Source organism: Anarhichas minor, unplaced genomic scaffold (assembly GCF_050575085.1).
Source record: "Anarhichas minor isolate MPS153535 unplaced genomic scaffold, ASM5057508v1 ptg000094l, whole genome shotgun sequence".
In the NCBI taxonomy this organism is placed as follows: domain Eukaryota; kingdom Metazoa; phylum Chordata; class Actinopteri; order Perciformes; family Anarhichadidae; genus Anarhichas; species Anarhichas minor.
The window spans coordinates 133,329-160,300 of record NW_027466540.1 but is presented as its reverse complement, the minus strand read 5'-3'; the positions used below and the strand labels follow the sequence as shown (position 1 = coordinate 160,300).

Below are 26,972 nucleotides of genomic sequence, written 5' to 3'. Positions count from 1 at the left end.
ATGTAAAGGGTTCTGACTCGCGTAGCCTACCATGTCCAACTTGCGTGCTCTTGCAGGCTAAACTTTTCTTGCTAGCTGTCCAAAGATGAGGCTCGTAGCTCGTAGTTAAAAGTGGTTTTATTCCATGTAAACAAAAATAAACAAAACAATTTCCTTAGGTAATAACTGGAGTACTAAAACATTGACTTAAGCTGGCTATAACTAAAAAGTCTATAATCTGCGATCTAGAATCTGCGGTCATAAAAATTGTTGCTCCACATCCTGCTCCATCAAAGCCTAACTTACACTGAAACTCACTTAAAGGAGTCAACCAATAATTATCCAATAGCAGGACAGAATAGAGGAGCCTTTATCTTCAAAGGGCAAAAACACACATTTGAAGCACATTTTACAACATGACCAATCTTTTAACTCTATTATATGGTAAACATTCTAAAGAGCATAACACACATACTTTTGCAATAAACATAAAATACAAAAACTGTTAAGAATACAAAATGGCTCTTACACAGACAGTGATTTTAAATGACAAACATGAAATGGTTTATGTGATGACCAACACCTTCTCAACACACTTGCTTTCCCACTCACATGTCATTCCTCTGCATTAGAGGACAATCTGTCTGCCTGGTGGACTCCCGTCACAACTCTTGACCGGATATTAAAAAAAGGCTGCTATGTTATGACAGCTTTTATTTCCTCTTCCACACAAACAGAGCGATGGAAAAAGGAGGCTAGAGAGGATTAATAACAGGATGACCAGCTTTGGCTGAATATGATGTAACCACGAAACATAAAACCACACAAAGAGAAATCATTAAAAGCTAAATTACATCTTGCAGGACGGAATGCAAACCCTCCTCCCCCGTTGTCGTGTTGTCTGTTGGGCTGCACCGGATCATTCAACGCTCCCAAGATTCAGATTCTAAATCAACCTTTGAATGCTGCGCAGCTTCTTTTGTTGTTTTGTGCTATTCATTCTGTATTATTTCCAATAACTGCAGAGCGCTGCAAAGTCCAAAAGTCAAGTTTTTTTTAAAAACAGATTGATGTTTTTATTTTACAAAATATTCTGCTTCAATCCATATTTCTTGACATTTAGCCTTTCAAAAACAACATTTTCACTACTTTGTCATCAGTATTATGTATTTATATATTCATTTTCTATTCTCTATAATATTGTGAAATTTTAATATTATCTCGGTGGAGGCCTCGCATAAGCCCAGTGGGTTTTCTGCCTCTTTCTGCCCCGAGACATTATTTTTCTCTATTATGTTTGTGTAATTTTAAATTGTGCAAACAAAATTTCCAAGTTATATTAACTGAATAAAGTAGGATTGCAGACATCCGAAGCTTCATTCAAAAAACCTCAATAGAAGCTTTGAATGTTAAAAAATTCATTGCAGCTCTTATCGAAATGTCCCATAATTCATTTGTTGTGACATATGGAATTGTTTTTCTCCTTAAAGTAGATTTTGGTTGGTTGAGTGTTACAGCTGGCGTCCTGCGTCCTTCAGGGCAGCTTGGCCTGTAATCTGATAAACGGGATTTTCCAGGTGGAAATGTATCATTTAGTTTGTTGTTGCCCGTCAGCGTCCGTCTCGTCTGTCATTTTGAAAATGATCATGTTGCTTCCTTAACAAATCTTAATGTTATAGCATACAGGGATGATTCAAACCATAGTGTGCTTGCAATTATGCTTCAACCATTGTTTGTGTTTGTCTCTTTCCTTATTCAACATGCAACTGTCTGTGTACAAAAAGAAAACGAATGAGTAGTTTTCCCAGTTTGCTGCCCTGAGCTCAAACCCACGCGACAGTGAGCCAGAACTTATTACCCCAACATCAGTGTTGTTGTTTTTAAATCCCTTCAACAGCCTGAAACCAGAAGTGAGGAGGCTGTTCGAGCAGCACCATGTACAGCTCCCACACACCTCTGGAAAGTCCAATTTCATTGAATTACTCTGCACTTTGCTAATGAATAAGACTGCGTCTGTCTTTGTGTGACTCCAGGTTTGTGTCTGGCACGAACATCTCGATACCCACCCATTTCTTTGCGGTGATGACCAGCTGCAGGGACTCGGCGCTACCGGTGGTGGCCTGCGTCGGCGAGCTGCAGACCGTGTCCTTCCTGCTGCCTCACAGACCCAACAACATGGAAAGCTGCGAAGTAAGAAACCACAAAGTTAGACATTACCTTTCTAAGATGACACTTCATTGACTCAGCTTTTCACAACCCTCCTCCGGCCACGTCACACTGACCAAACAAATACACTGAAACTCTTTTTATGACTCTGAATGAAACTACCTCCCTATTGGCTCACTTTCATGCTGACCGCTCCCGAACAAAGCAGCAGTGCCTTCTGTTCCTGTGATGTTCCCATTTACTGACACTCGAGGAGTAACAACAAAAAGGAACCTTTGTGTTAGTCTGCGGCTCATTCGTGGTTACTTGTTAAACAATGAAACACCCTTTAAAACAGACGGTGACGACATGTTTCTATGAACAAGAGTCTGATGTCCTGCTAGTCTTTAAAACATGTTAAGATTTGTCTTGAAGGTAATTCAAATGAGGAGGGTTCATTCTCTTAGGAGCATGAATGTGCTTCATAAATTGAATGGTCTATTTCATCCTCCACATGAAAACCAATGAATGAAATGCAGTATCTTGGCTGAAAAAGTAACCAAAAGTCTCCAAAATGGAAAGGCTTCCTCCCCTGGAGACCATGAATGTGCTAAATAGATTCTATGGTAATCTGTCCATTAGATTTGTATTTATCAAGAGAAGAAGGGCATGTTTGGTTCAATGGTAGTCCTAGAAGAAAGGTCAGGGGATCAACAAAAATATTGAGATGAATCATCTGGAGACCACGAATAGACAATAGGCGTTTGAGGTTGAGGGATGACTTGTCATGGACCAAAGTGTTAATTAATTGGAAATACTGGCTTGACAGTGGTGCTAAAGGAAAGGTCAGAAAATCCCCAAACTCACATGGAATCATCCTCTGGGAACCATGAATGTCTGTTCATGATGACCAGAAACATTTGTAGAAAGACAACAAAATCCAGAACTTGTGGAGATGTTTTATTGGACAAAACTGTCGGTGAGGAGACATTGAATTGTTACGCTATTTTTCGCGCTCAGAAGATAGAAGTTAATGATTTTAGTGCAGGGTTACCCAAAGCCTCACCATCTGTCGTTGGATAAACGAGTGAAAGTAGAAGCAACATGTCAATGATCTCTGAGACGGTTCATTTTTGAGAACAGGAAGTAACAGAAAGAAGAAACGTAGCCCTAACATCAACTTGTTCAAACAGTCACATTTAAAATATTGTTTTGTCACTTTTCATTTTGCATTGGCAGAGTACACAAGCCGAATCTCTTTGGGTTGAAGATCTCATGTGGTTCCACCAGTCACGAGTCAGAGACGTCGAGTGGATTACAGGATTGGACTTTTACCAGGGCAGCAATCGACCAATCACAGACCTGCTGAGGATGAAGACCCGCCCCACAGCTGCCATTCACAGAAAACAGTGAACCTGCTCTTTTCCACAAAAAACAAATCACCCGAGATTAATATTAAGTATCTGTAAAAGTATTGTAGTTTTGAGTGAGTCGTCTTAAATTGTGTTGTCACTTTGTCAACACTGCACTGAATGTAGTAATTATTCAACAAAGTGACATTGTTTATTTATTTACTTTTCACCTTAAAACTGTTTGTATTCGTTTCTTCTTATTACTTTCCTGTTGTCGTGATTTTTATCCTGTTAATTTTGTTTTGTAATCTGTATTTAAGCATTTATTTCACGCAATGCAGATGAGATGAGATAGAACGTGTATTAGAGCAGTGGATGTAAATATAAACTCATATAAACTGTGATCAACGATCACAGTTTTTGGATCAATAAACAATTATAGACACGAGGCCGCTGCAGACTGTTGGCCTTCACACACACAAAGATCATGGTTTGTGTTAAAATTGTAACTTAACAACATAATGTAACAATGTAACATAACAATGTAACAATGTAACATAACAATATAACAACGTAACATAACAATGTAACAACGTAACATAACAATGTAACAACGTAACATAACAATGTAACAATGTAACAACAATGTAACATAACAACGTAACATAACAACGTAACATAACAATGTAACATAACAACGTAACATAACAACGTAACATAACAATGTAACAATGTAACATAACGTAACGTAACAATGTAACATAACGTAACGTAACAATGTAACAACGTAACAATGTAACGTAACAATGTAACACGTAACGTAACAATGTAACAACGTAACATAACAATGTAACAACGTAACATAACAATGTAACAACGCAATGTAGCAAAACAACGTAATTAGCATAGATAAATAAAAACTACCCTTATGTAAAGATGCGTTACAAGCCGAGCAACGCTACGTAACAAGCATCAAGTCTAGATGTACAACAACTGTCTCCTGGGTGAGAGTCTTGTGTTTGTTGGAACAGTCCAACATGCCCCCCCCACTACCCGTCCTAAGTGGACTTTCTCGCTGTTTGTTCTCCTTGTTGTACCACCTAACAGAAAGGCCGCAGAGTACACTACGTCACTTGCTCTGACCAAATGCAAAATTATCCATATTCAACGTGTCAGTGGTTTGCAGAAACGTACAATGTCATGTTTTTTTCTGGCCACTGGGCTGTTTCACAGGTTTCAATACAACATCTCACCCCTACTTTCCAATGGCTTACCTACACTAACTAACATTCAAGGGATGTTTTATTTGGTCAACCCAAATCCCAGATCAATTAATCCAACTGAATTCAGGATCATATGTGAAACATATTTCTTTGTTTTTAACAATTTCATATAAATGTATTTGATTGTTTGTACAAAGAGAAATGTAGTCAACTACCCAAGATAAATGAATAACAAGCATCTTCCATTTGTTTGTTTTATGTACACGAGCAAACATGTTTTTAATGTCACATCTCGTCCTGTGCATAGAAAGTCTCCTTTTTAAATGTGTCTCTGTAGCAGAACACTGAGCATAACTTTAAAGGGAACCAGGCACACGCAGGCATTTCCATACATTTTATATTGCCAAGTTGCCACAAAGATTGTGCTTTCAGGAACAGAGCAGCAACCTGATAATACAATTCTAATTCTGTCAAGTGAACACATTTCTACTGTAGAATAACCTCTTGCAGTAGACCTGTTGATTCTTGATTTAAATGTTGTTGTCTATGAAAGTGGAGGAAGACATCCATATGTAAGCGTTGGTATCTGAGTCGCCCAATCACATCTCTGAAGTCTGGCGTACTTGGATGTCACCTTGTATGCTTTGAATCGTTCAGTCTTCCAGTACAGAGACCTCACATTGAGGATGTGACAAACTCTTTAAATGTGAGAATCTCTGCAAGCACGTATTAGAATGGTGAACATCTCACACTGTGAAGTTATGGAAAACAGATGAAAGGATGTAGAGTGAACATATCACATGTCATATGTCAAGAATATTGTTCTAATTATTCTGATGGCATACATTTTAGTTTGTGCAAAAATCATAAAATCCAAGTAAAATTTGTAGGCATAATCGTACCTTTAACTTACCAAATTTTCACATAATAGACATTTGTTATGTTCTTATGGAGCAACTTCCAGGGAGTCATTTGTTTCACCTAATTTCAGTAAAAGAAACGTTTTTCAGAGACTTAAAGCTTATTTCGATGAAAATTAAAAAAATAGTGTGGAGCACGAAAGCTCAGTGAAATTAGAAAGCTAGCTAACTAGCCAGCAGCTACATGAGTGAAACTTCTCAACTTCATCCAAACCGAAGACTCCATGTTCTTGTCACAGTGTAGGAAACCACATTACTGTTGCCAGATGATCTGCCAATCACAGCTCAGAAGGACTTGAATAGTTGGAACTAATGAATAACGTTAGCCTAACACAAAGCATGAACTCTACGAGACTGAATAGTAATGTATACTACTTAACGAAAACCCCAAACTAACCCAAAATCTCAAGTACTGCACTATTTTGGCTCCAGGCCAGGCGGCATGTCCACCAGGGGGCGACTCCTCTGGTTGTATAGAAGTCTATGAGAAAATGACTCTACTTCTCTCTTGATTTATTACCTCAGTAAACATTGTAAACATGAGTTTATGGTCTCAATCTCTAGTTTCAAGTCTTCAGACAGATCGCTACCACTGCGTTCTCCGTGTTTTTGTCTCACAACTTTAACCCTTTCACAGTGTGTTTACACTTCATGAAGGTCAATGGTAACATTATGGTCACCTAAAGATGTCCCTATTGGTTGCTAAAAAACGAAATGGCGACGTCCATAAAGACACAAACCTTTTTTTCTAGAATGAGGGGGCGGGACTGATGGATACAGACGGCACGTTTCTCTATCATCATCACGAGCCAGTGTCAATAAAGAATAGAAATGGCACAATCTACCTGTTTTATGGGCCTTTTTAGAGTGAAAAACAAAAGGACACGTCAGCCTACCTTCCTATAAATGGATGCCAGTGTCAGTTTGTGGAAGATAAGGAGCTCTCTGGGAAAAGATCTAAGATGAGGCATTGAAGGATAAAAGGGGGATTTTCTCCGTAATAGATAGGAGACAATATAATTTGATATGTTTTGACTCATTCGGTCTGAAATGTTTGGATGATCCATCGTATTTTACCTCCAGCAGTGCAACTCTTGTCATCAAAGATTGTATTACGGGACTTCCCATTAGTTGAATAGACGCCATGTCTAGTTGTGATACTGGTTCTAACCAGTCAAACGTTGAGATTATACTGTAGTTCAGTTGTTGGTGAGAGGTTACAAAGCAAAACGTATTCTACATTATTTCTGAGAATGGATGCACGAAACAAATCATTTCCATGATATTTTCAGCATCTTAAATGAGAAACTTGCTTAAATTCATTTAAATAACATTTGTTTGGGGTGCTCATCTTTTCTTTTGCATCACATGCCATAAAAAAGCTGATAGACAACTGACAACACAAACTACATCACCTGTGGCTCCACCCTTTAACCACGGCTGGTTAGTTTTAAGTCTGTCGTCTCTTTCATATACATTTTTATGTTGTTTTTAAATTGTCACTGTTCTCTTCTTTAAGTCTGTTATTAGCGTTTTTCAGGTTGCCATCTTGACCTGGACCCCTTTATAAAAGAGATCCCTCATTTCAGTGGGATTAAGGTTAAAGAGAATAAAATAACAGTACAAGACACTACATAGTCAACACTCAACCTGAGGTTAGAACCTTTGCAGTTGTCAGTACTGATATGTACATGTATAAGAGTATAAATTGTCAAATACTGTGCACTGAGAAGTATTGTGAATATAGTGCTGTAATGGGATTTCCCCACCGACCCACTGCTTTTACAGGCAAATCAGATCAGCTTGACCAATCAGTGAGTGGAGAGCTACGTGCCGTCTTATGAAAGACCTCCACACAGGATACGTCTGTGTTTAGTCGCTCTGAGCTCAAACACAGAAACAAAGGACAGGATGAGGAAACTTCATTTGAAAAAATAAATAAAAAAAAGATTTGGAAAACACCTCGAGGTCTCAGGAGAACAAAGGCAGACGTTTTGACTGGTCACAGGTGTTACTAATAAAACTAACGACGGCTCCGTAGTAGTCAAGTGTTCCATGAGAGAGACGGTGAGAAACCTGAGCTGAAAACAGCTAAATGGAATAGATTTGCTTACAAATGTTACTGTACGTTAAAAACAAGTCAGATATCTGAACTCGACTGTTGAAAATAAACGACGACTGACAATATTTTGCATCAGAACGATTCATACCGGCAGCGATGCAAATCTGTCAGTTGCAACACTTCTTCTATAAACGGTTTGAATACATTCTTGCAGGCAGCGGAATGTCTCCGCTACATTGTGTAGCCTATAGCTACCTAAAGATACTTTATTGAGTTTCCTTTCTTGCAGAATGCTCTGAGTGAATTTGAGTTCCCTCTGGTAAACACTTAGTGTATATGTCTAGGGCTTTTATTGTGAAAGGTAAGAACGGAAGGAGTGAATCTGGTCTGCGCTGCCTTTGTCGAGGTTGAAAGGAGTAATAAAGTTCGGACTACAGAGCCTCTGGTGTTGTTGCACACAAGTTTGTTTTGAATCCACACGACGTGATTGGTTGATGCCTTTATTCCTCACTAAATTGACTTTGTTGTGAAAATAAATTACACTGTTTCTTTGCAGGGTAATATTTGTATTTCTGTGTGAAAATACTCCTGACAAAAACAACAGTTTGAAAAAAGAACACTTGTGTGTGAAGGCCTTTAAAGGAGCACCGGCAAACCTTCTATCACACAAACCGCTGTCAGTATAGAAAATGAACTGATGCCTGCAGCAGCAGGAGGCAATGAAACAAAGAAGCTTCTTTCATCCAGAGGCAACAGTCATCCAACTCTTCCTCCGTCACAGACTTCTATCAGGTCTCATACTGAAACTCTACACACACCCCGCTGTGAACAACACTGTCTAAACTAAACACAGGTGTTTATAGCTGCAGGCGCGGCTCCAGCGATGGTGTTGTTTGTCAGTCGGTCCACCCCTTTGATCCACACGACCACCATTCAATTCGGTGCAGATATTCATGGTGTCCAGAGGATGAATCCTAATAACTCTTACTTAACTTTTTACTTTTATCCGTCCAATACTTTGGTTTATGATCCTGCAAAACTAATCCCATAAGGCAGAGACCCCCTTTGATGATATAGGAACATTGGACGACCCCCCCCCCCCCCCCCCCCGCAACCCGACCCCAAATTTTTCTTGGTTTTTAATGAATTGCATTATAATGCATGAACTGTATAAAATATTTTTATTTCTTTCTAAAATAAGTACATATCACTTCACAGTTTATTCTTCAGTTTGTTTAACTGGGAAAAAAAATAGCAATAATAAAATATATATAAAATAAAAAATATATAAAATAATTTGTAAATACAATTAACTTAATTTCAAACAAAGTGCAAACAACATATACTGTATTTCCTCACATTGAACATCAGGTTTTCTCAAACAATAAAATAACACAATTATGAACAAGGTGTGCAGGTCTACATGGACCATATTATTTTGTGATCATATTCCTATGTATATTCCTATTCATATATATCAATCAGTGACTGGTGTGGGCTTGCTTTGCTTTACAGATTTTGTCAAAGCGGGGTTGCTGGTTGGAGATAGCTACTCTCAGTTCATTCTCAATGTTCAACTTTGATCTGTATTTGGTCTTCATTGCAGCAACTGCAGAAAACCCTGTTTCACATAAATAGGATGTGGCAAAAGGCAACAGTATGCCCATAGCTCTTTGGCCTAGTAGTGGGTAGTCTTTCTCCACTCCAATCTTTATCTTTCTCTGTCGCTCCGTATCTTTCTCGCTCTGTGTCGCTGTGTGTCTCTCTCTCGTTCGCGCTCCCTCACTCTCTCTCTCCCTCGCTCGTTCGCGCTCTCTCGCGCGCTCGCTCTCTCGCTCGCGCGCGCTCGCTCTCGCTCTCGCTGGTTTTGCCACAGTCGGTCTGTGACATGAGCCGCTCTGGTGGCGTGGTTGGAACACAGTGCATGTCACGTCGGTTATTTTATATTGTTTTACCGGTGTATGTGTGCGTCTGTGTGTGTGGGTTGGTGATGAAGCCGCGACCCCCCTGTAGTACCACCGCGCCCCCCCTAGGGGTCGCGACCCCCACTTTGGGAACCACTGCCATAAGGCACAGCTGTTTTGTGTTTCATGCTAATGTGCAACAGTGGCAGACTTTGATATTGTGGTTTTTGTAGAGATATTGATCCGTTGTTGATATTAGGTCAGGAAAATAATGTAAAAGATTGTCAGCCATTATGTTTAATAGTCACATGTTTCAACTTCCAATAGCATTTCCTGTTTATAAAGCATTACTTTTCCTTTAAAATGTGTTTTCTGTTGCAGGTATGAACGTTTCAAGGAGACAGCTTTGCGTCCACGGGCAGCTGTGAGCGAACAAGATCAATCAATCAGTAAATACAAACATGGAGCTGAAGTTCCAATAATTGAGTTCCAGCTTGTTGACGTCCTGCTGTTCGGCTGCTGTCCTTTCAGCACCTCAGAAGCTGTGCTGCTCACAGAACAGCTGCAGGAAAAGTCAGGATCCATACTTGGTGTTTTCTGAGGTCTGTTGTTGTTTTGGGTTCCCGAGTGAGAATGGAGGCTGGATTTAATTAAGAGAGTATCTATAACACAGCACGTCCATGCAGAGGATGCTGACGAGAGAAGGATGACGGTAATATACGTTTATTTACTCTCGCCTCTCGTAGATCAAGTATGACAAACATTGGTGCTCTCATCACACAACAGTGTGGCTCATGTTGCTCTAACACGCAACGGTCCTTTTGGGGGGGGGGGGGGGGGGGGGGATGTTTGAGTGAGACAGCAAGTAAAAGCAAAACCGGATGTCTGGTCCTGTTGGGATTTGGCTGGTTTTTCCCTTTTCTTTATAAATCAAAGAGATAATCGGACATCGCTGTAAGAACAGCCACAGGGTTTAAAACACAGACGGATCGGATATGAGCACGAGGTGATGTCATCCTCTCTTCTGTCTCCTTCGCTTCAGCAAAAGAAGTAGAAACACAATGTGAAAGTACTCCATTACTCCATGAGCCTTTTGTGAAAGTTGAATTATGGAAGGCCAAAAGTGTCAAATATATATTCATTTCCACATTTAATTAATTTCAGTTTTTATTTATTTCTGCATTTGTTTATTTCATTTTTTTATTTGATAAGGAAATTAATTTGCATATTGGGAAAGACATGTAGGGTTATAAATAAATACATTAATAATTTAAATAATTAAATACATAATTAATAAATAATAAGTACAGGTTAAATGTATTTAAATACAAAAATCACATTCTATACTACCCATTTATTTATTCATTCATCCTTGTTTGGATAAAAGTACAATTATGTATTTACTTCCAATGTCCCTCTGGGGCCTCCATACTCGCCACTTCATCTTGAATTTGAAAGTGTGGCTCTGACATTTGCGTTGACGCCATAATGAATCCATCTGCTCATTTAGTCATCATCTGTTGCCAGGAAAGGGATGTTGTCCACCTCATGAGTCCTCTCATTAAGCGGTGTAATTTAGGCTTGACTCATCGCGCTTCGTCTTGACATCGCACGCAAGCTGCTCACACATCTATAAAAGGCTCTCAGCTATGTCGACCACACGCCATCAGTGGGTACACAGTGAGGTCAGGTACAGAAGGACATCTCATATAAGTGGTAAATACTGCCCTCACAGGAAAGCCTCTACATTTAAGGCTCTACGGTGTTTATTTGGAGATGATGTCAGCGACCGTTTACACAAATTATGGTCATCTATAAATACCTTGTTGAACTTTTTCTCTACAAAATTGTTTCTATAGAGTTATTCTTAACGCTCGTCATCGGAGCCACCAGGTCGGATTCTGGTGAAACCAGATGAACTCATGCAGGTTCACCAGAAACTCCTTCAGCTCAGACTCCAGCAGAGACCAGTCCACCGTGGACAGACCCAGGTCCGGCTTCACCTGCAGCCTTCAACCTGCAGTCGGCGCTCCGGAGGGAGGAGCGCTTTTGGCCAAATACCTGCAAGATGGCACCCTCTAATTCAACGTATCCCCTACGGCCCGTATGATATCTAACAAAAAGCCCTGCACCCACCCATCCACCCTGACCCTGTTCTTTTTGGAAAACCAGTATCCACTTGCTGATTTACATCTGGAAGCACCTGGGTACTGACTTTAATACTGGACCCGGCTGATTGCTGCATGTTTCACGTGCACCCAAACGTCTCACGATGAAACTAAAGTGTCCCTCAGGACATTTTCGGGAGTTTTGGTTTATTTAGTCACTTATAAATTAAGTAAAATGTATTTTTTTCTACCCACAAAGCACCGAGTGTTCCTTCCAGACTGTTACTCAGTTTAAACTCTCACTGCTGAGACACATCCAATGAAATGAGCTGTGAGGTCACCGCAGAGGGTTAGGGGGAGAAAGGGAAAGTCGACCGGAGGTCAGCGTGAAAGTCTGAATGAGTGGACGGTCGCCAGCATCTGTGTATTGTATTCAATGTATTGGTTATTTTATATGTCCTTTAGCAACACCTAGTGGCGATTGTGAATAGCTGCACTCAACAGGAAGTGAGCGAAGTGTAAATAATCAGAGTAACAGGAAGTGATGTTCAAGAAGTGCCGTGTGCCCATGGACTCATTGACTGAGCATCTCAGTGTTCAATCCACATAATCCTGTGCCTTGAAGGCCACAAAATCGGCTTCATCTGTAAGTGTGTTACTATTTACAGTTATATTAACATGTTTATATTCATATTTCTTTGGTTTGTGTTAGTAGCATTTATACTAATGTACTAGCTATTATTAAGTACTTACAAAGGCACTTACCTTTTGTATTGTTTGTGCTCTTTTTCAGTTTTACAAAATTATTACATATTTTCCACCATTAAACCTTGCAAATACAACAACCTGTCTGTTCCTTGGAGGATACGGTGCTGGGAAATATATTGTCAAGCTGGCTGTATAGCTGAAAACTACGTTTTACTAAAACAACTTTTAGTGAGGACAGCACAGTAAAAAGATGACCACCTACCGTGGGACTTTAAGGAGGATTTTCGGATAGACAAGCTACACTGCACTTCATCGCCATGGAAACTACTAGGTCAGTAGATGCTCCAGATGAAGGCAAAGTGAAATGCTCACAAGATCGTGTTGAAACAGTTACGAGCCTGTCTCACCATCGCTCCAGAAAATCAAGCTCTTCACGCTCATCGACGAGCTCTAGAGCCAGCTTAGAAGCAGCAAGGGCCCGTGCTAAAGCAGAGGCGGCAAAAATCAGACTGACCTTCACAGAAAAGGAGAGTGAACTCAAAATTGAGAAAGCCAAGCTGGAGAGTGAAGTCAAAATTGAGAAAGCCAAGCTGGAAGCCAGAATTGACTTCATCAACCTACAACGAGAAGCTGAAGTTGCCCATGTAGAAGCTGTAGTGCTGGAGAGAGCAGCTGCAGATATGGATGGCTCGGACCATATTGAAGAACCTGAATTCTTGCCACTTCAAGAGAGTGCACTGAAAAGAACGCATGACTATGTCACCCACCATGCCCTGCATCATTACCCACAGGCACCTAGAGAGGATAAGGAAGTTTACCCCTTACGTCCAATTCTCACACCCCAGCACGACAACACAGCAGAGGAATTATGACCATCAGCACAGTGGTCTTCCCACAAAGCCATCACCCTCAGACAACACAAATCGTAACACTACAACAGCTGATCTTGCCAAATTTCTTGCTAAAAATCAGCTAGTGTCCTCAGGATTGACAACATTTGATGACCTACCCGAACACTACCAAGCTTGGAGAGAGACCTTCATCAACACAATTGAAAGCCTTGAGCTGTCAGCAAGTGAAGAGATGGATTTACTGATCAAATGGCTGGGTAAGGATTCAAGTGAGCAGGCACTTAGGATTAGGTCGGTAAATGTCAGGCAACCCTCCCTTGGTCTTAAAACAATTTGGGAGAGATTAAACAAAACATATGGATCTCCAGAAGTACTAGAGAGAGCTCTTTTTAGTAAAATAGAGAACTTCCCCAAGATCCATAACAGAGACAGTAAAAAACTTCAAGAGCTGGCAGACCTACTGATAGAATTGGATGTCGCCAAAAGAGATGGATACTTACCAGGACTAGCTTACCTTGACACAGCAAGGGGTGTGCAGCCCATTGTCGAGAAGCTGCCCATATATCTCCAGGACAAGTGGCTGTCTCAAGGATGCAAATACAAAAGAGAACATTGTGTGGCCTTTCCCCCTTTCTTCTTTTTTCGAGAATTCGTCTGCAGGGATGCTGAAGACCGAAATGACCCAAGCTTTAACCTCCCCACTCTCGCTCCAACCTCTTACAAGAATGAGAAGTTAAGTCACATGAAACCGGTCTCTGTACATAAAACGAGCATATCATCAGATACAGTGACCAAAACAGAAAATCTTGACAGACTTTGCCCCATGCATAACAAACCCCACCCACTGAAGAGATGCAGAGGGTTCAGGAAAATGATCTTAGATGACAGAAAGCAATTCTTAAAAGAGAACAATATATGCTTTCGCTGCTGTGCTTCTACTATGCACCAGGCAAAATTCTGTGAAACTCCCATCAAATGTACAGAGTGTGACAGCAATAAACACCTCGCTGCTCTTCACCCTGGCCCTGCTCCGCAATATCAGCCAGGTTTTTCCCCTGCTTCAGAGAACGGCGGGGAGAGGGAGGACACAAGGCAGCCAGATATCACATCACGGTGTACCAAAGTATGTGGTGAGGAATTCAAAGGCAAATCCTGTGCAAAGATCTGCATTGTGAATGTGTATCCCAGTGGTCATCGCAACCTACAGAGAAAAATGTATGCCATTTTAGATGACCAGAGCAATGTATCATTAGCTCGATCAGAGTTTTTTGAAATGTTCAACATCGGTGGAGCAGCAGTGGCATACACACTCAAAACCTGTGCAGGGATGGTGGAAACAGCTGGCAGAAAAGCCCATGGATTCACAGTAGAATCTATAGACGGAAAAATAGACATCCCACTACCTACACTAACTGAGTGTAACGAAATCCCAAACAATAGAGCAGAGATCCCGACACCAGAAGCTGCGTACCACCACCAGCACCTAAGGCAGATAGCAATTGAAATCCCACCCCTTGATCCAGACGCTGACATCCTGCTGCTATTGGGAAGAGACATTATTAGGGCCCATAAGGTACGTAAACAGCACAATGGCCCTCACTATGCACCATATGCACAAAAGCTAGACCTTGGGTGGGTCATCATAGGGGATGTATGCCTAGGAGGCGCTCACAAGACAAACATAGTGGGTGCCTTGAAAACCTGCATCCTTGAAAATGGAAGACCAACTTGCCTTACTCCATGTGAGAATCAGATACGAGTGAAAGAAATCTACAGTATCGAAAGTAAGTGCAAGAATCCTCTCCTGCACAAACCCACGCAAAGTGCATTGAGGGTATCAAATATGGATAACCTAGGAAAAACGGTTTTCTGTACAACAGAGAATGACAACCAGCTCGCTCACTCTGTTGAGGATCTAGCCTTCCTTCAGATCATGGAACGAGAATTGACACAAGATGACACAAACAGCTGGGTTGCTCCACTCCCTTTCCGTCACCCACGGAGACGTCTCCCTAACAACAGAGACTATGCTCACAGCCGTCTAATGTCGGTGCGACGGATGTTACAGAAGAAACCTGGAATGAAAGTGCACTTCACTGAGTTCATGCAAAAAATGCTTGACAATGAGCATGCTGAGCTTGCACCACCACTCAAAGAAGGGACGGAATGTTGGTATCTCCTTACCTTTGGAGTTTACCACCCTCAAAAACCAGACAAGATTTGTGTGGTGTTTGATTCCAGTGCACAGTATGATGGAATCTCACTGAATGATGTGTTGCTTTCTGGACCAGACCTTAACAACACCCTCATTGGAGTGCTTCTTAGATTCAGAAGAGAACCGGTTGCAGTGACAGCAGATATACAGCAAATGTTCTACTGTTTTGTGGTGCGCGAAGACTGCAGAGACTTCCTACGGTTCTTGTGGTACCGGGAAAATGATCTCAACCAGGAAGTGGTGGAGTACCGCATGCGAGTTCATGTTTTCGGGAACAGCCCATCACCTGCAGTGGCAATTTTTGGTCTGCGGAGGGCAGCAAAACACCAAGAGGAACACTACGGCAGTGATGCGAGGCACTTTGTTGAGAGGGACTTTTACGTCGATGATGGTCTTCGATCATTCGCAACTGAAGCTGAAGCCATCGATGTTATGCGTCGAACACAACAAATGTTGGCTGTGTCAAATATAATGCTGCACAAGATAGCCTCAAATCGAACAGAAGTGATGGATGCATTTCCGGCAGAGGAAAGAGCAAATGATATCAAAGACCTCAACCTCTCCATAGACGACTTGCCTGTCCAAAGGAGCCTTGGAGTCAGCTGGAACATTATGTCTGACACTTTCACTTTCCATGTCCCTGAGGGTCAAAAACCATTCACACGCCGAGGCGTACTGTCAACAGTAAACAGTCTGTTTGATCCACTGGGTTTCTTGGCTCCTGTCACTATTGAAGGCAGACTGATCCTCAGAGAGTTTTCAACCCAAGATACAGAATGGGACACATGTCTTCCTGAGGCCAAAGCTGAAGATTGGAGAAGATGGCATGAATCACTGTCAGCACTAAAAGAGGTACATATCCCACGCACATATGCATCTTTTTCCATTTCCAAAGCACAAAACACAGAACTGTGCGTCTTTTCTGATGCCTCTGTAAAAGCAATATCAGCAGTGGCTTACCTGAAAGTTACAAATGAGCATGGTCACAGTGAAGTAGGATTTGTCTTCGGAAAGTCCAAGCTCGCTCCCCAGCCTGAGCTGACGATTCCCAGGTTAGAGTTATGTGCAGCTGTATTAGCTGTTGAGATTGCAGAACTAGTCATCAAGGAAATTGACCTGAAAGTGAATGCAATAAAATTCTACACAGACAGCAAAGTTGTGTTAGGATACATAAACAATGAGAGAAGAAGATTCTACGTCTATGTGAGTAATCGCGTACAGCGTATTCGACAGTCAACACGTCCAGAGCAGTGGAGTTATGTTCCCTCTGAGTTAAACCCAGCAGATCATGGGTCCCGATCTGTTCCAGCTGCAAAGCTTACAGGCACCACATGGCTGACTGGACCAGCTTTCTTGACCAAGCGGGAAAGTTCAGTGGTCAACACTGAAGATAAGACGACATATGTCCTCGTAGATCCAGATTCTGATGCTGAGATTCGTGCCAGCATAACATCACTCGCCACAAAAGTTACTGAAGACAAGCTGGGTTCAAAGAGATTCGAGCATTTTTCTAATTGGAGCTCACTCACCAAAGCTGTGGCCCGACTCTGTCACATAGCTCAATGCTTCTCTCTCCCATCAGGCAATCACGGCTGTGTTGGCTGGCACATGTGCAAGAAAGGGTTGTCAGTTGCTGACATCACCAAGGCAGAGCATGTCATCATAAAGTGTGTGCAACATGAAAGCTATTCAGAAGAGTTGAAATGCATTAAGTCAAACTGTGACCTCTCCAAAACCAGCACTCTTCATAAACTTCGGCCAGTGATTGACAGTGAAGGCCTGCTGAGAATAGGTGGACGCATCGATCTGGCACAACTTGAAAAGTGTGAAGCCCATCCTATCATTATCCCAAGCCGTAACCACATAGCAACTCTGCTCGTCCGCCACCATCATGAATGTGTGAAACACCAGGGCAGACACTTCACTGAAGGTGCAATCCGTGCCAGTGGTCTGTGGATAGTAGGAGGAAAACGTCTCATCAGCAGCTGCATTCACATGTGTGTCACATGCAAAAAGCTGCGAGGAAGAATGGAGCAACAACAAATGTCTGATCTACCTGCTGAACGTCTACAAGTAGACCCCCCATTTTCCTATGTGGGACTTGACGTTTTTGGGCCATGGGAAGTCATCACACGTCGTACCAGGGCTGGCCAGGCCAGGGACAAAAGGTGGGCAGTTTTGTTTACATGCATGTCCACACGTGCCATTCATATCGAGGTAATCGAAACAATGACCTCCTCAAGCTTCATAAACGCCCTCAGGAGATTTTTCTCTATCAGAGGCTATGCGAAACAGCTTCGATCAGACTGTGGGACAAATTTTATTGGAGCATTTAAGGAGCTGAAAATGGATTTACAATGTAATCGTGATTCAAGCATAGAAGACTACCTCCTTCAACAAAAGTGCACCTGGGTTTTCAACCCTCCACACTCCTCTCATATGGGTGGCGCTTGGGAGCGCATGATTGGAGTCTCAAGGCGAATTCTAGATTGCATGCTCCTCCAAGTTGGACCTTTAAAACTCACCCATGAAGTGCTAATCACCTTTATGGCAGAGGTCAGTGCCATTGTGAATGCCAGGCCGTTAATTCCTGTATCCACTGACCCAGAGGCTCCCCTCATTCTAACCCCTTCCATGTTGCTGACACAGAAAACAGGGGCATCTCCTTGTCCAGCTAGTGAGTTTTCGAAAGGAGATTTGCTCAAGAACCAGTGGAAAAGGGTTCAAGCCTTGGCAGAGACATTTTGGGCTAGGTGGCGACAAGAATATTTGAGTACGCTACAGCATCGTCAGAAGTGGCAAGCACAGAAACCCAATATTAAAGATGGAGACATAGTTCTGATGAAGGACAGTCAGACAAAAAGAAATCAGTGGCCAATGGGAGTTGTTGTGAATGCTATTCCCAGTAAAGATGGACGAGTAAGAAAGGTGGAAGTCAAAGTGACAAGAAATCAGACACTCAAGATATTCTCCAGACCCATATCTGAAGTGGTCCTGCTTTTCTCCCAGAAAGACAATCATGGGAATGACGTGTCACACAGTCCAAAGCTTGCTGAGGGCAAAGCCATAGGTGGGATGAGTCGCTGAGTGACAGCCCGGTCAACTCACTGTAAGACTGCAGTCCTACATTTAGTACAGTAGCAGTTCTCCTGTACAGACTCGGATGAGAAAGGTCTGTGGGTTAATATGTACATAGTGGCATATGTCTTAATATGCCAGGCGGGGAGTGTATTGTATTCAATGTATTGGTTATTTTATATGTCCTTTAGCAACACCTAGTGGCGATTGTGAATAGCTGCACTCAACAGGAAGTGATGTTCAAGAAGTGCCGTGTACCCATGGACTCATTGACTGAGCATCTCAGTGTTCAATCCACATAATCCTGCCTTGAAGGCCACAAAATCGGCTTCATCTGTAAGTGTGTTACTATTTACAGTTATATTAACATGTTTATATTCATATTTCTTTGGTTTGTGTTAGTAGCATTTATACTAATGTACTAGCTATTATTAAGTACTTACAAAGGCACTTACCTTTTGTATTGTTTGTGCTCTTTTTCAGTTTTACAAAATTATTACATATTTTCCACCATTAAACCTTGCAAATACAACAACCTGTCTGTTCCTTGGAGGATACGGTGCTGGGAAATATATTGTCAAGCTGGCTGTATAGCTGAAAACTACGTTTTACTAAAACAACTTTTAGTGAGGACAGCACAATCTGTGTTCTTTACTTCAGAACAAACTCGTAACAATGCAGGCAAGTATTTTTGTTACGAAGCAAAAGTAATAAATGAATCATTCGGCCCTCAGGTCCCGGATGGATTATAAGATGAAAATGTGCAAAAGGGATTCACCCTCAGAGGCTGTAGGACTATAAAATATATATTATAGAGCTAAAAATAAAGTTTGTCGTGCAGGTTACATTCTCCTGACTCCTTTTGCACATCTCGTTTGATCACTGTGGGCAAAGAAAAATAAATAAAATGTGTAAAATGAATCAGGTTTTGGCAACAAAACTTGGTTAAGTTAAGGAAAATATTGTGGTTTGGGTTGAAATAAGTGGAAGTGGCATTAGCTCAGTAAAGAAGTCACATGACAGATAAATCAATGTTCAGCCTCGATGAAACGTTGCAAAACGTTTTCACCACTTTGTAGAATTGATTGACGCCCTGTTTATTATCGGGAAATTCATGCAGCGCTTCAATAACATTCACTTTACTGGCAATTTTTATGCTACTTGCTTTCCAACAAAAGTGACATTGCTGTTATTCACGTCATTAGTAACAATCTTCACTGTTACAAATTATCTCGTTTCACAAATCCAAGGCCCGTGTTCTGGGGAAGGTCAGCGGGCGGTTGACTGGAGTCTTTGCAGAACCGTTGTTTGACCACACCTCCTGCTTTGAGGCTGGAAAAACACGACACTCACCTTAAATACACATGTTCTGATCATTCAGAAGGAAACACACTGTATGGCTCGTGGAAGCTTCAAAACATGACATTTCGTTACACAAATACATGTTATTTTTAGTGCTGGGCAAGTTAGCGCGTTAACGCATTTTTTAAATTTATTATAATTGTTTTAATTATTTTTTTTTTTTTTATTGAAAGACAAGAGACAATACATATACAGTTGTGTGAAAAAGTGTTTGCCCAATTCCTGATTTCTTATTTTTTTGCATGTTTGTCACACTTAAATGTTTCAGATCATCAAACTAATTTAAATATTAGACAAAGATAACACAAGTAAACACAAAATGCAGTTTTTAAATGAAGGTTTTTAGTATTAAGAAAAAAAAAATCCAAACCTACATGACAAGAACAGTGGGATAAAAGCCAGCAAACATCCTATAGTCAGTCATGTTAGTGCACCTATATGCTGAAATTCACGGTAAACGCATTTAAACGGCACAGATCGGGAGCGAGCGAAGGACTTTGAAAGTTAGCGGAAAGATTAACGTGAGACAACATCCGGTTTCTTCAGACGAACATCCGGTTTTCAGAATAAGATGCCAAGAAAGTATGAATTATATTCACATTAAGTATAAAACATGCTACCTACATCTCGTGAACCAAATGTTATTGCCCTTTTGTTCATATAGCAGTACTTTTAAAATAAAAGTGCGCAATACACTACTTTTGAATTCATTATTGAACTTTGAAATAACAATGCGATTAATCGCGATTAAATATTTTAATCGTTGCCCAGCACTAGTTATTTTGTAATAAACTAAAGTTATTATGTGCACTTGTGAAAAAATGATAAAGGTAATGACATCTTTTGTACACAAGATGTCACCTCAGGTATCATAGACATTTGTTTCTAGAGAGGAGCTCTGTGTAGTGCCACTAGGTTTCGCTAAAGACTGCCGTTTAAACCCAGACACACACACTCGAGTATGAATGAAAGATCCAAACTGGCAAGTTGAGCAGCAGCTTAAATGCTGCTGCTCATGACACGTCCAGCGACATTTCATCAGTTTGATTTGCTTTGTCTTTAATATGACACTACAACAAGAGACTATTTCAATATTTAAAAAATACACATTTGGATTCAAAATATGTATTAAAATACGATAATATCTAGTACTGATATAATTTAGAGAACTGTAAATCTTATTGTCTCCCTTTCATGGAAACCAGGTGTTATTAACCAACAAGGACGTATTCAACCAAGAATTAAGGTTTCAAATAATACTACTACTAATATTAATAATAATATTACATAATACTACATAATATTACATAATATATAATAATAATGATCCTTTTTATTTATTTGTTTTTATTATTATTTCTCAATATTACAAAAGGAAAAGAGGAGATAACCAGAATGCTAAAGCCTCTTTTCTCTTTTCTCCTCCTCGGTATTTGGGACGGAGCTCCAGAGTTCATCCGAGAGGAGCTCCGCTCGTCTGAGAGATTTATCTCTCAAAAGGCTTCGAAAGAGATTCAAAGAGAGACATTTACATGAAGATACGGACACATACATATGAGATAGATATTATGTACAGGCTGTATGGACTACAGTGTCTGAATACAGCAGGACTGATTATTGGTCTACTAATAGATGAACAATTTATTATAAAAATGGGCCAAACTGACACACGTGACTCGAACCTTTTAACAGCACACAGTAGACTTCTGTTGGAGGTTGAATTTGGGGAACCCTGAAGGTGTAAACTCAAGTAATTAACTAAGTCCCTGTTCATTACTTCTGGTAAGTGACTCTTTTCTAAACACCCCCATTATGAGGCAGCCAGGGCATTCCCAAGTAATGTGACATGTGTTGGAAAAGTTTTGATCAATGGTTATGATTGGGGGTGCGTCAGAGCTGCTGCCTGATAAATAGCGCGGAGAGGTGGAGAAGCACCATCCTCCTGGCAGACCGCTGCAGATACAACACTTACGATGGTAGGTGGAGGGAGGACAGCTGGAGAGCGCAGACATGTCGAGACTTCTCACCGCAAACGCGTCTCTAGGCGACAGAGTTATGTTTACGCAACATGACCTGACGGAAGAGTTAAACATCCGGGCTTATTACATATGTTATAGTTATTTTTAAATTCATCTGATTCGGTTTTTAAACTGGTGGAAACTATCGAAAATAAATGTTTCATTTTTCATTCATTTAGTAGAAGGATAGTTTGTTTTCACCAACCTGTTCCAGGGGTGACACCAGTTCGCGCGCGCCTGTCCTTGTTTTGCTTGTTGTTTTCCTGTATTTCTCCACGTTTCCTCCTTTAACTTGGCAGCATCTACTTCATATTCCTTGTGGCTCCTCACATAACATCGTATTCCCGTAGATTTCCCTCCATAATGTCCCGTTTCCTCCTCACTTACAGATGTGGGCATCGCTTGTCTTGCTGGTGCTGCTCTCGATGCGCGCTGCTCGGGTCGACGGCGTCGCCGGGCCGCTCCTCACCTTCAGAGACACGGACCCGATCACCGGCAACTCGGTGGAGTGCGACCGCTGCGCCCCCGGGACCTACCTGCGCTCGAGCTGCACGGCGACGCACAGGAGCGAGTGCGCGCCGTGCCCGTCGGGCTCGTTCACGGCGCTGTGGAACTACATTAGCAAGTGCCTGCGCTGCGGCGTGTGCGGCCACAACCAGGTAGTGAAGACGCCGTGCTCCGCGTACAGCGACTGCCGGTGCGAGTGTAAACAGGGATACTACACGAAGTACGACATGTGCCTCCGACACAGAGAGTGTCCGTCCGGGCATGAGGTGCTGACCAGAGGTAACGGCTGCTGCTCCAGATGGTTGGGTGGGAGGGAGCGCTGGAGGTCTCCATCATTACTGGTTCAGAACATCTACAGGTTTTGATGTAGGGGAGACCGGGACTTAGAATCACAGTGTCAAGGGTCATATGGTCTCCTGATTATTCAGGTTATTTATAGGTGTTCTGTCCAAAAGCAACATAGGCTATCATTATCTTTAAACATGTTTTCTTGATTATTTTAATATTTGACTCAAAATTGAAATCCCTGATAATCTGGACAAACAGAAAACAGAAGCTGCAACAACTCAGACATGTCAGAACAACGTTCATAACGTTAACTGATCGGCTCAAAACTTAATTCCACTACACTACCCACAATGCCATGCGGGACTCAATTCAGACTCAAAGTACAAACAAAGAATAAAAGAAAAACAAGAACAAATATTATATAATTAAAAAATATTAGCAGCATATAATGGCAATAACTTTTTAAAAACTTTTTTAAAATCAGTTTCTTTAATAAGACTTCAATTATGTTGTACATTATTGTCCTAATCTATCACACTGTGAAAAATACACCAAAATCTGGCTCTTTCCTTTAGATACAAACATAACTCACCGTATAATAATAATAATAATACATTACATTTAGTATAGATTTGATTCACATCACATAGCTCCAACCATGGCACCGTTTCCATGATGACAGCAGTGTTACGTTGCTGTTTTTGTTGCTGTTGCTCGTCAGGTGTGTCGTGTTATTGACGACTGTTCATTATTCAAGGGAGTGACACGGGTTTTGGGTGAGCCACAGAGAAACAAAGGGATGTAACCACAGACTTTAAAGCAGGATGGAACTGGATTTAACAGGTTGAATACTGGATGAGTCAGCTTTTAGACTGAAGCGTACTGCCCCCCAGAGGCAAGCAGCTGTAACTATGTAGAACTACATTTACAGTGTTCACTAATTCTTTTATTACATTCGAACAAAGATCTGTGGGATGATGCACGTTCACAAACCCACTTATGCACCGCCAATGTTTCTAATGTTTGGTGCTTTGCGGGAGAGTAAAATGCAGCACGTTTCTGTTGTCCAATTTGATTATCTACATTCCTAAAGTGCATTTCATCTGTTGGATGTGAAGATTCTGTGACCATCATAACTCTTATGGCTCTCATGTCTCCTCCAGGTACAGCCGATGACAACACCGTGTGCCAGAGTTGTCCCAACGACACCTACTCGGACACCGTCTCTGCCCACCAGAACTGCACGCTACACAAAAGCTGCGATGCTCTGGGGATGGAGCTGGTGCTGAAGGGCTCCGTCTGGCACGACAGCGTGTGCACGAGCTGCAATGAGGTCAAATCCAAAGGTGAGATCATCAGTTAGGAAGAGGGGGAGGAGCATGCCATGTTGTTGGCCACCACATCACTGGTTGTGATATTTAATGTTTATCACATTTACTAAACCTTAAAGGCAACCAGTCATCAGTTATCTTCACTTACCTTCCTATGAAAACAACCTGCTGCATCACTGGCTGCTATTTACAACATGAGTTTAAATTTGTAGACTGAAATGTGAGATGTGGTTTTCAAGTTCATTTGGATATTTTACAATACACAACATGATACAAGATATAAGTCATGATACACAATATGAACCACGGTATGATCTCATACATGATAGGATATACGGTACGATATACTATATAAGATACAATGCGACACGACACATATACAGTATACAATATAGGTTTTATGGTATACAATACACGGTACAGGATATATGATGCACGATACACAATATTAGATAGGATATACGATACACGATATACGATACACATACAATATGCTTTACTGTGCCCTTTGGGTCATTTCTCTTGGGCTCAGAGTTACTGCATTAGACTCGTATACACAAAATCAAAGTTTGCTGTGAGTAAGATACATAAAACAATTAAAAATAAAAAAGTGCACAACATAAAAACAACATTGCACCTTAACAAAGTTAAAGAGAAGCATATTGCACATCTTCAAAGACCACAAACTCTTGTAGCGTCACGGGTTGTCCCTAGGGTGGGGCAGTGCAAAAGAGAGCGTAAAACAGGCACAATCAGACAGTATAAGCAAAAATAAAGGTTTATTGGTCCGTCCCACTGGCAGTTCCTTTAACTCAAAAATCACAAATCAAACAAAAAAAGTCCATGAAATAAACATAAAGCATCCCGGAGGAGAAAGTGGTTTCTTCACCAAAAAGTAATCCGTCCTTGGTATCTGTTCCTCCATGTAGGCGTCCTCTCTCCTACTCCGGGCCCGACTCTTCTCTCGTGGTGCTCTCCCCTTTATTCAGTTTCCCAGCCCTGCCTCAATTAGGGGCCTTAAGCACCTGCAGCTGGGTGCCTGATGAGGCAGTCTGGGAGGTGTAGTCTCTAGCCCGGTGGCCATTTTGGGTTGTGGGCACTGATCCTGGGTGAGGATGTAGCGCCCCTCCACAACCTGTCCCCTTGTGATGCCACACTCTTTAAACAAGGCAAAAACTCTTAGCGGCTGTGGTTCAAGCTAGTTTTAATTAGACACTTGGGTGCTTTATATCGTCTACTGGAGGGTAAATGCTCTGACTCAGAGTTAAGAGCACACCTACAGAAAACATTTTAATGAGCTCATGTCAACTGAGTGGAAGGAGTTTACAATTATTGGCTGCAAAACAATCTGCAGGCATGCTGACTGTCAAGTCTTGGATGTCAGAAGGTCTTTGAACACAGCTTGAGAAGCCGTCTCTGTTTGTAACTGCGTTAGCACATGAAAGATGATGTCATTTGGACAAAATCTAAAAGGGAATAAATCACAACAGTGACGGAACAATTTAATTTAAAATCTTTGCAACTATCCACAACACTCCCATTAATCAGGACTAGTTACTATATTTATCATGATTCCTTATCAGCTTCTGATCAATCATCTCATTTGTTCCTTGCAGACGGAGGCGACTACCTCAAAGAAATCCTCCCGGCTTTCTTTGTCCACCAGAAAATCAACATCAGACGACTGCGTCGGATTTTGCACAAGCTCCCGTCTGAGGACGGTAAAAAACAAGGAGCTTCAGGACTCGCCCTCTCAGATATTCATGTACGGATCAACAAGTGGGTCGCTTCTGCCACAGCAAGTCAGATTCGGCAGCTGCCATCGATAGTAACCAAAACCGGAGCGGACAGAGCTGGAGAGAGACTACAGAACAAGCTGCAGAGAATCGACTCGACTCTGAAGGAGCTGTGTGATTTGAGGAACGAGGTGGATGTAAATGTAATGTCAGAGTAGGCTGAAGTAGAACATATTTAGTTACAGATAGCAAAGAGTCTGACTGGTCCAAACACACATTTGTAAACATTTCAAAAGTTGCTGCCTTCAAGATGCACTATCAATAAGGGCTTTAGACAATACCGGTCAATTAGAGAAATAGTTACTTTACTTCTATCTGCATCGAGCTGATTAACGTTCACTGCACTGGATTTCAGTTGTTTGTTGTTTTTCCTTCTTAGAATTTAGCAACGAATCCAAACTTGGTTGTGTCACTTATAGCTGGAATGACCTGCTGTCCTGAAATTGATTTTTACAAAGTAAATGTATGTTACAGAAAACTATTGCAAGGAAACATGTTTTTATTTCAAGTCAGCTGATGATAATATAATGTAATGTAATGTAATATAATACAGATCTAATATATCGTGTTCACTCTCAAGCATGTGTAGTTCTTGTCCTCGGGAGTATCCTCACAGTACTGATTGAAGTATTACTGTGGTCGTATGTTCCCCTTTCGGTATCTAACTGTTTAAGGTACAACATTTTCTGTAAAGATACTCCTCCATGTTGCAACTGAGTCCTTATAGCAACCAGCGTATAGGAGAACCTGAACAATTTTTACCAACCAAAAAACCTCACCGTTCTTACCCTTTGAAGAATAAAAAGTGGGGGCCTTCATTATATCTACCTCTTCGCAGTTAAACAGTTTTTTTCATTTTATGTATCAGCTAAATATGTGAACTTAATTTATTGTGCTATTTATAGAAAGGAGGTAAGTTGAGGGACAGCAGAGGAGCTCTTGTGTTTGCTTTTCATGATTTATAGAGAATGCGTAGAACTGTATGCTAGTGAAGCTGAAGCATGTGTGGTGCCTGAATGACGCTTTAATAAAAGTAATTGTAAATAAATTCATCGGTAATTGCTTAATTTTTTAAATAATGTATTCATTTCATCATAAGAAACAGAGACCAATCAATTAAAGTCC

General features: G+C 41.2%; 2 protein-coding genes and 1 long non-coding RNA gene across 5 annotated transcripts in view; 2 read left to right on the top strand and 1 right to left on the bottom strand.

The window, feature by feature from the left end:
* LOC142939168 (venom phosphodiesterase CdcPDE) overlaps positions 1 to 3,537 on the top strand; it is a 40,336-nt gene extending 36,799 nt beyond the window's left edge. Inside the window, exons 24-25 of the mRNA XM_076082388.1 lie at positions 2,013 to 2,169; positions 3,364 to 3,537. Coding sequence (XP_075938503.1) covers positions 2,013 to 2,169; positions 3,364 to 3,537 — 331 coding nt within the window. The remainder of the gene's footprint in view (positions 1 to 2,012; positions 2,170 to 3,363) is intronic.
* Positions 3,538 to 8,845: 5,308 nt separating this feature from the next.
* Positions 8,846 to 23,572, bottom strand: LOC142939180 (uncharacterized). 3 transcript variants are annotated; one of them, XR_012949922.1, is made up of 5 exons: positions 23,340 to 23,572; positions 22,131 to 22,784; positions 21,880 to 21,980; positions 16,428 to 19,877; positions 8,846 to 16,272 (listed from the first exon to the last, which is right to left on the bottom strand). It is a non-coding gene; the product is annotated as an uncharacterized LOC142939180 (long non-coding RNA). The 3 variants fall into 3 exon arrangements; XR_012949921.1 differs by having other exon boundaries at positions 8,846 to 19,877; positions 23,340 to 23,508; XR_012949920.1 differs by lacking the exons at positions 8,846 to 16,272; positions 16,428 to 19,877 and having other exon boundaries at positions 20,047 to 21,980; positions 23,340 to 23,508.
* Positions 21,786 to 26,895, top strand: LOC142939178 (tumor necrosis factor receptor superfamily member 11B-like). The gene is made up of 4 exons (XM_076082398.1): positions 21,786 to 21,883; positions 22,315 to 22,711; positions 23,884 to 24,066; positions 25,668 to 26,895. Exons 1-4 carry the CDS (start codon positions 21,881 to 21,883, stop codon positions 26,003 to 26,005), a joined length of 921 nt encoding a protein of 306 aa, XP_075938513.1. The 5' UTR covers positions 21,786 to 21,880; the 3' UTR covers positions 26,006 to 26,895.
* The last annotated feature ends 77 nt before the right edge of the window (positions 26,896 to 26,972 follow it).

What these genes read in the sequence shown, in the direction of transcription:
- LOC142939178 (XM_076082398.1), top strand. An exon ending in GCATGAGGTGCTGACCAGAG is followed by an intron (nt 22,712 to 23,883) that starts GTAACGGCTGCT and finishes TGTCTCCTCCAG; the next exon opens with GTACAGCCGATGACAACACC. An exon ending in CAATGAGGTCAAATCCAAAG is followed by an intron (nt 24,067 to 25,667) that starts GTGAGATCATCA and finishes TGTTCCTTGCAG; the next exon opens with ACGGAGGCGACTACCTCAAA.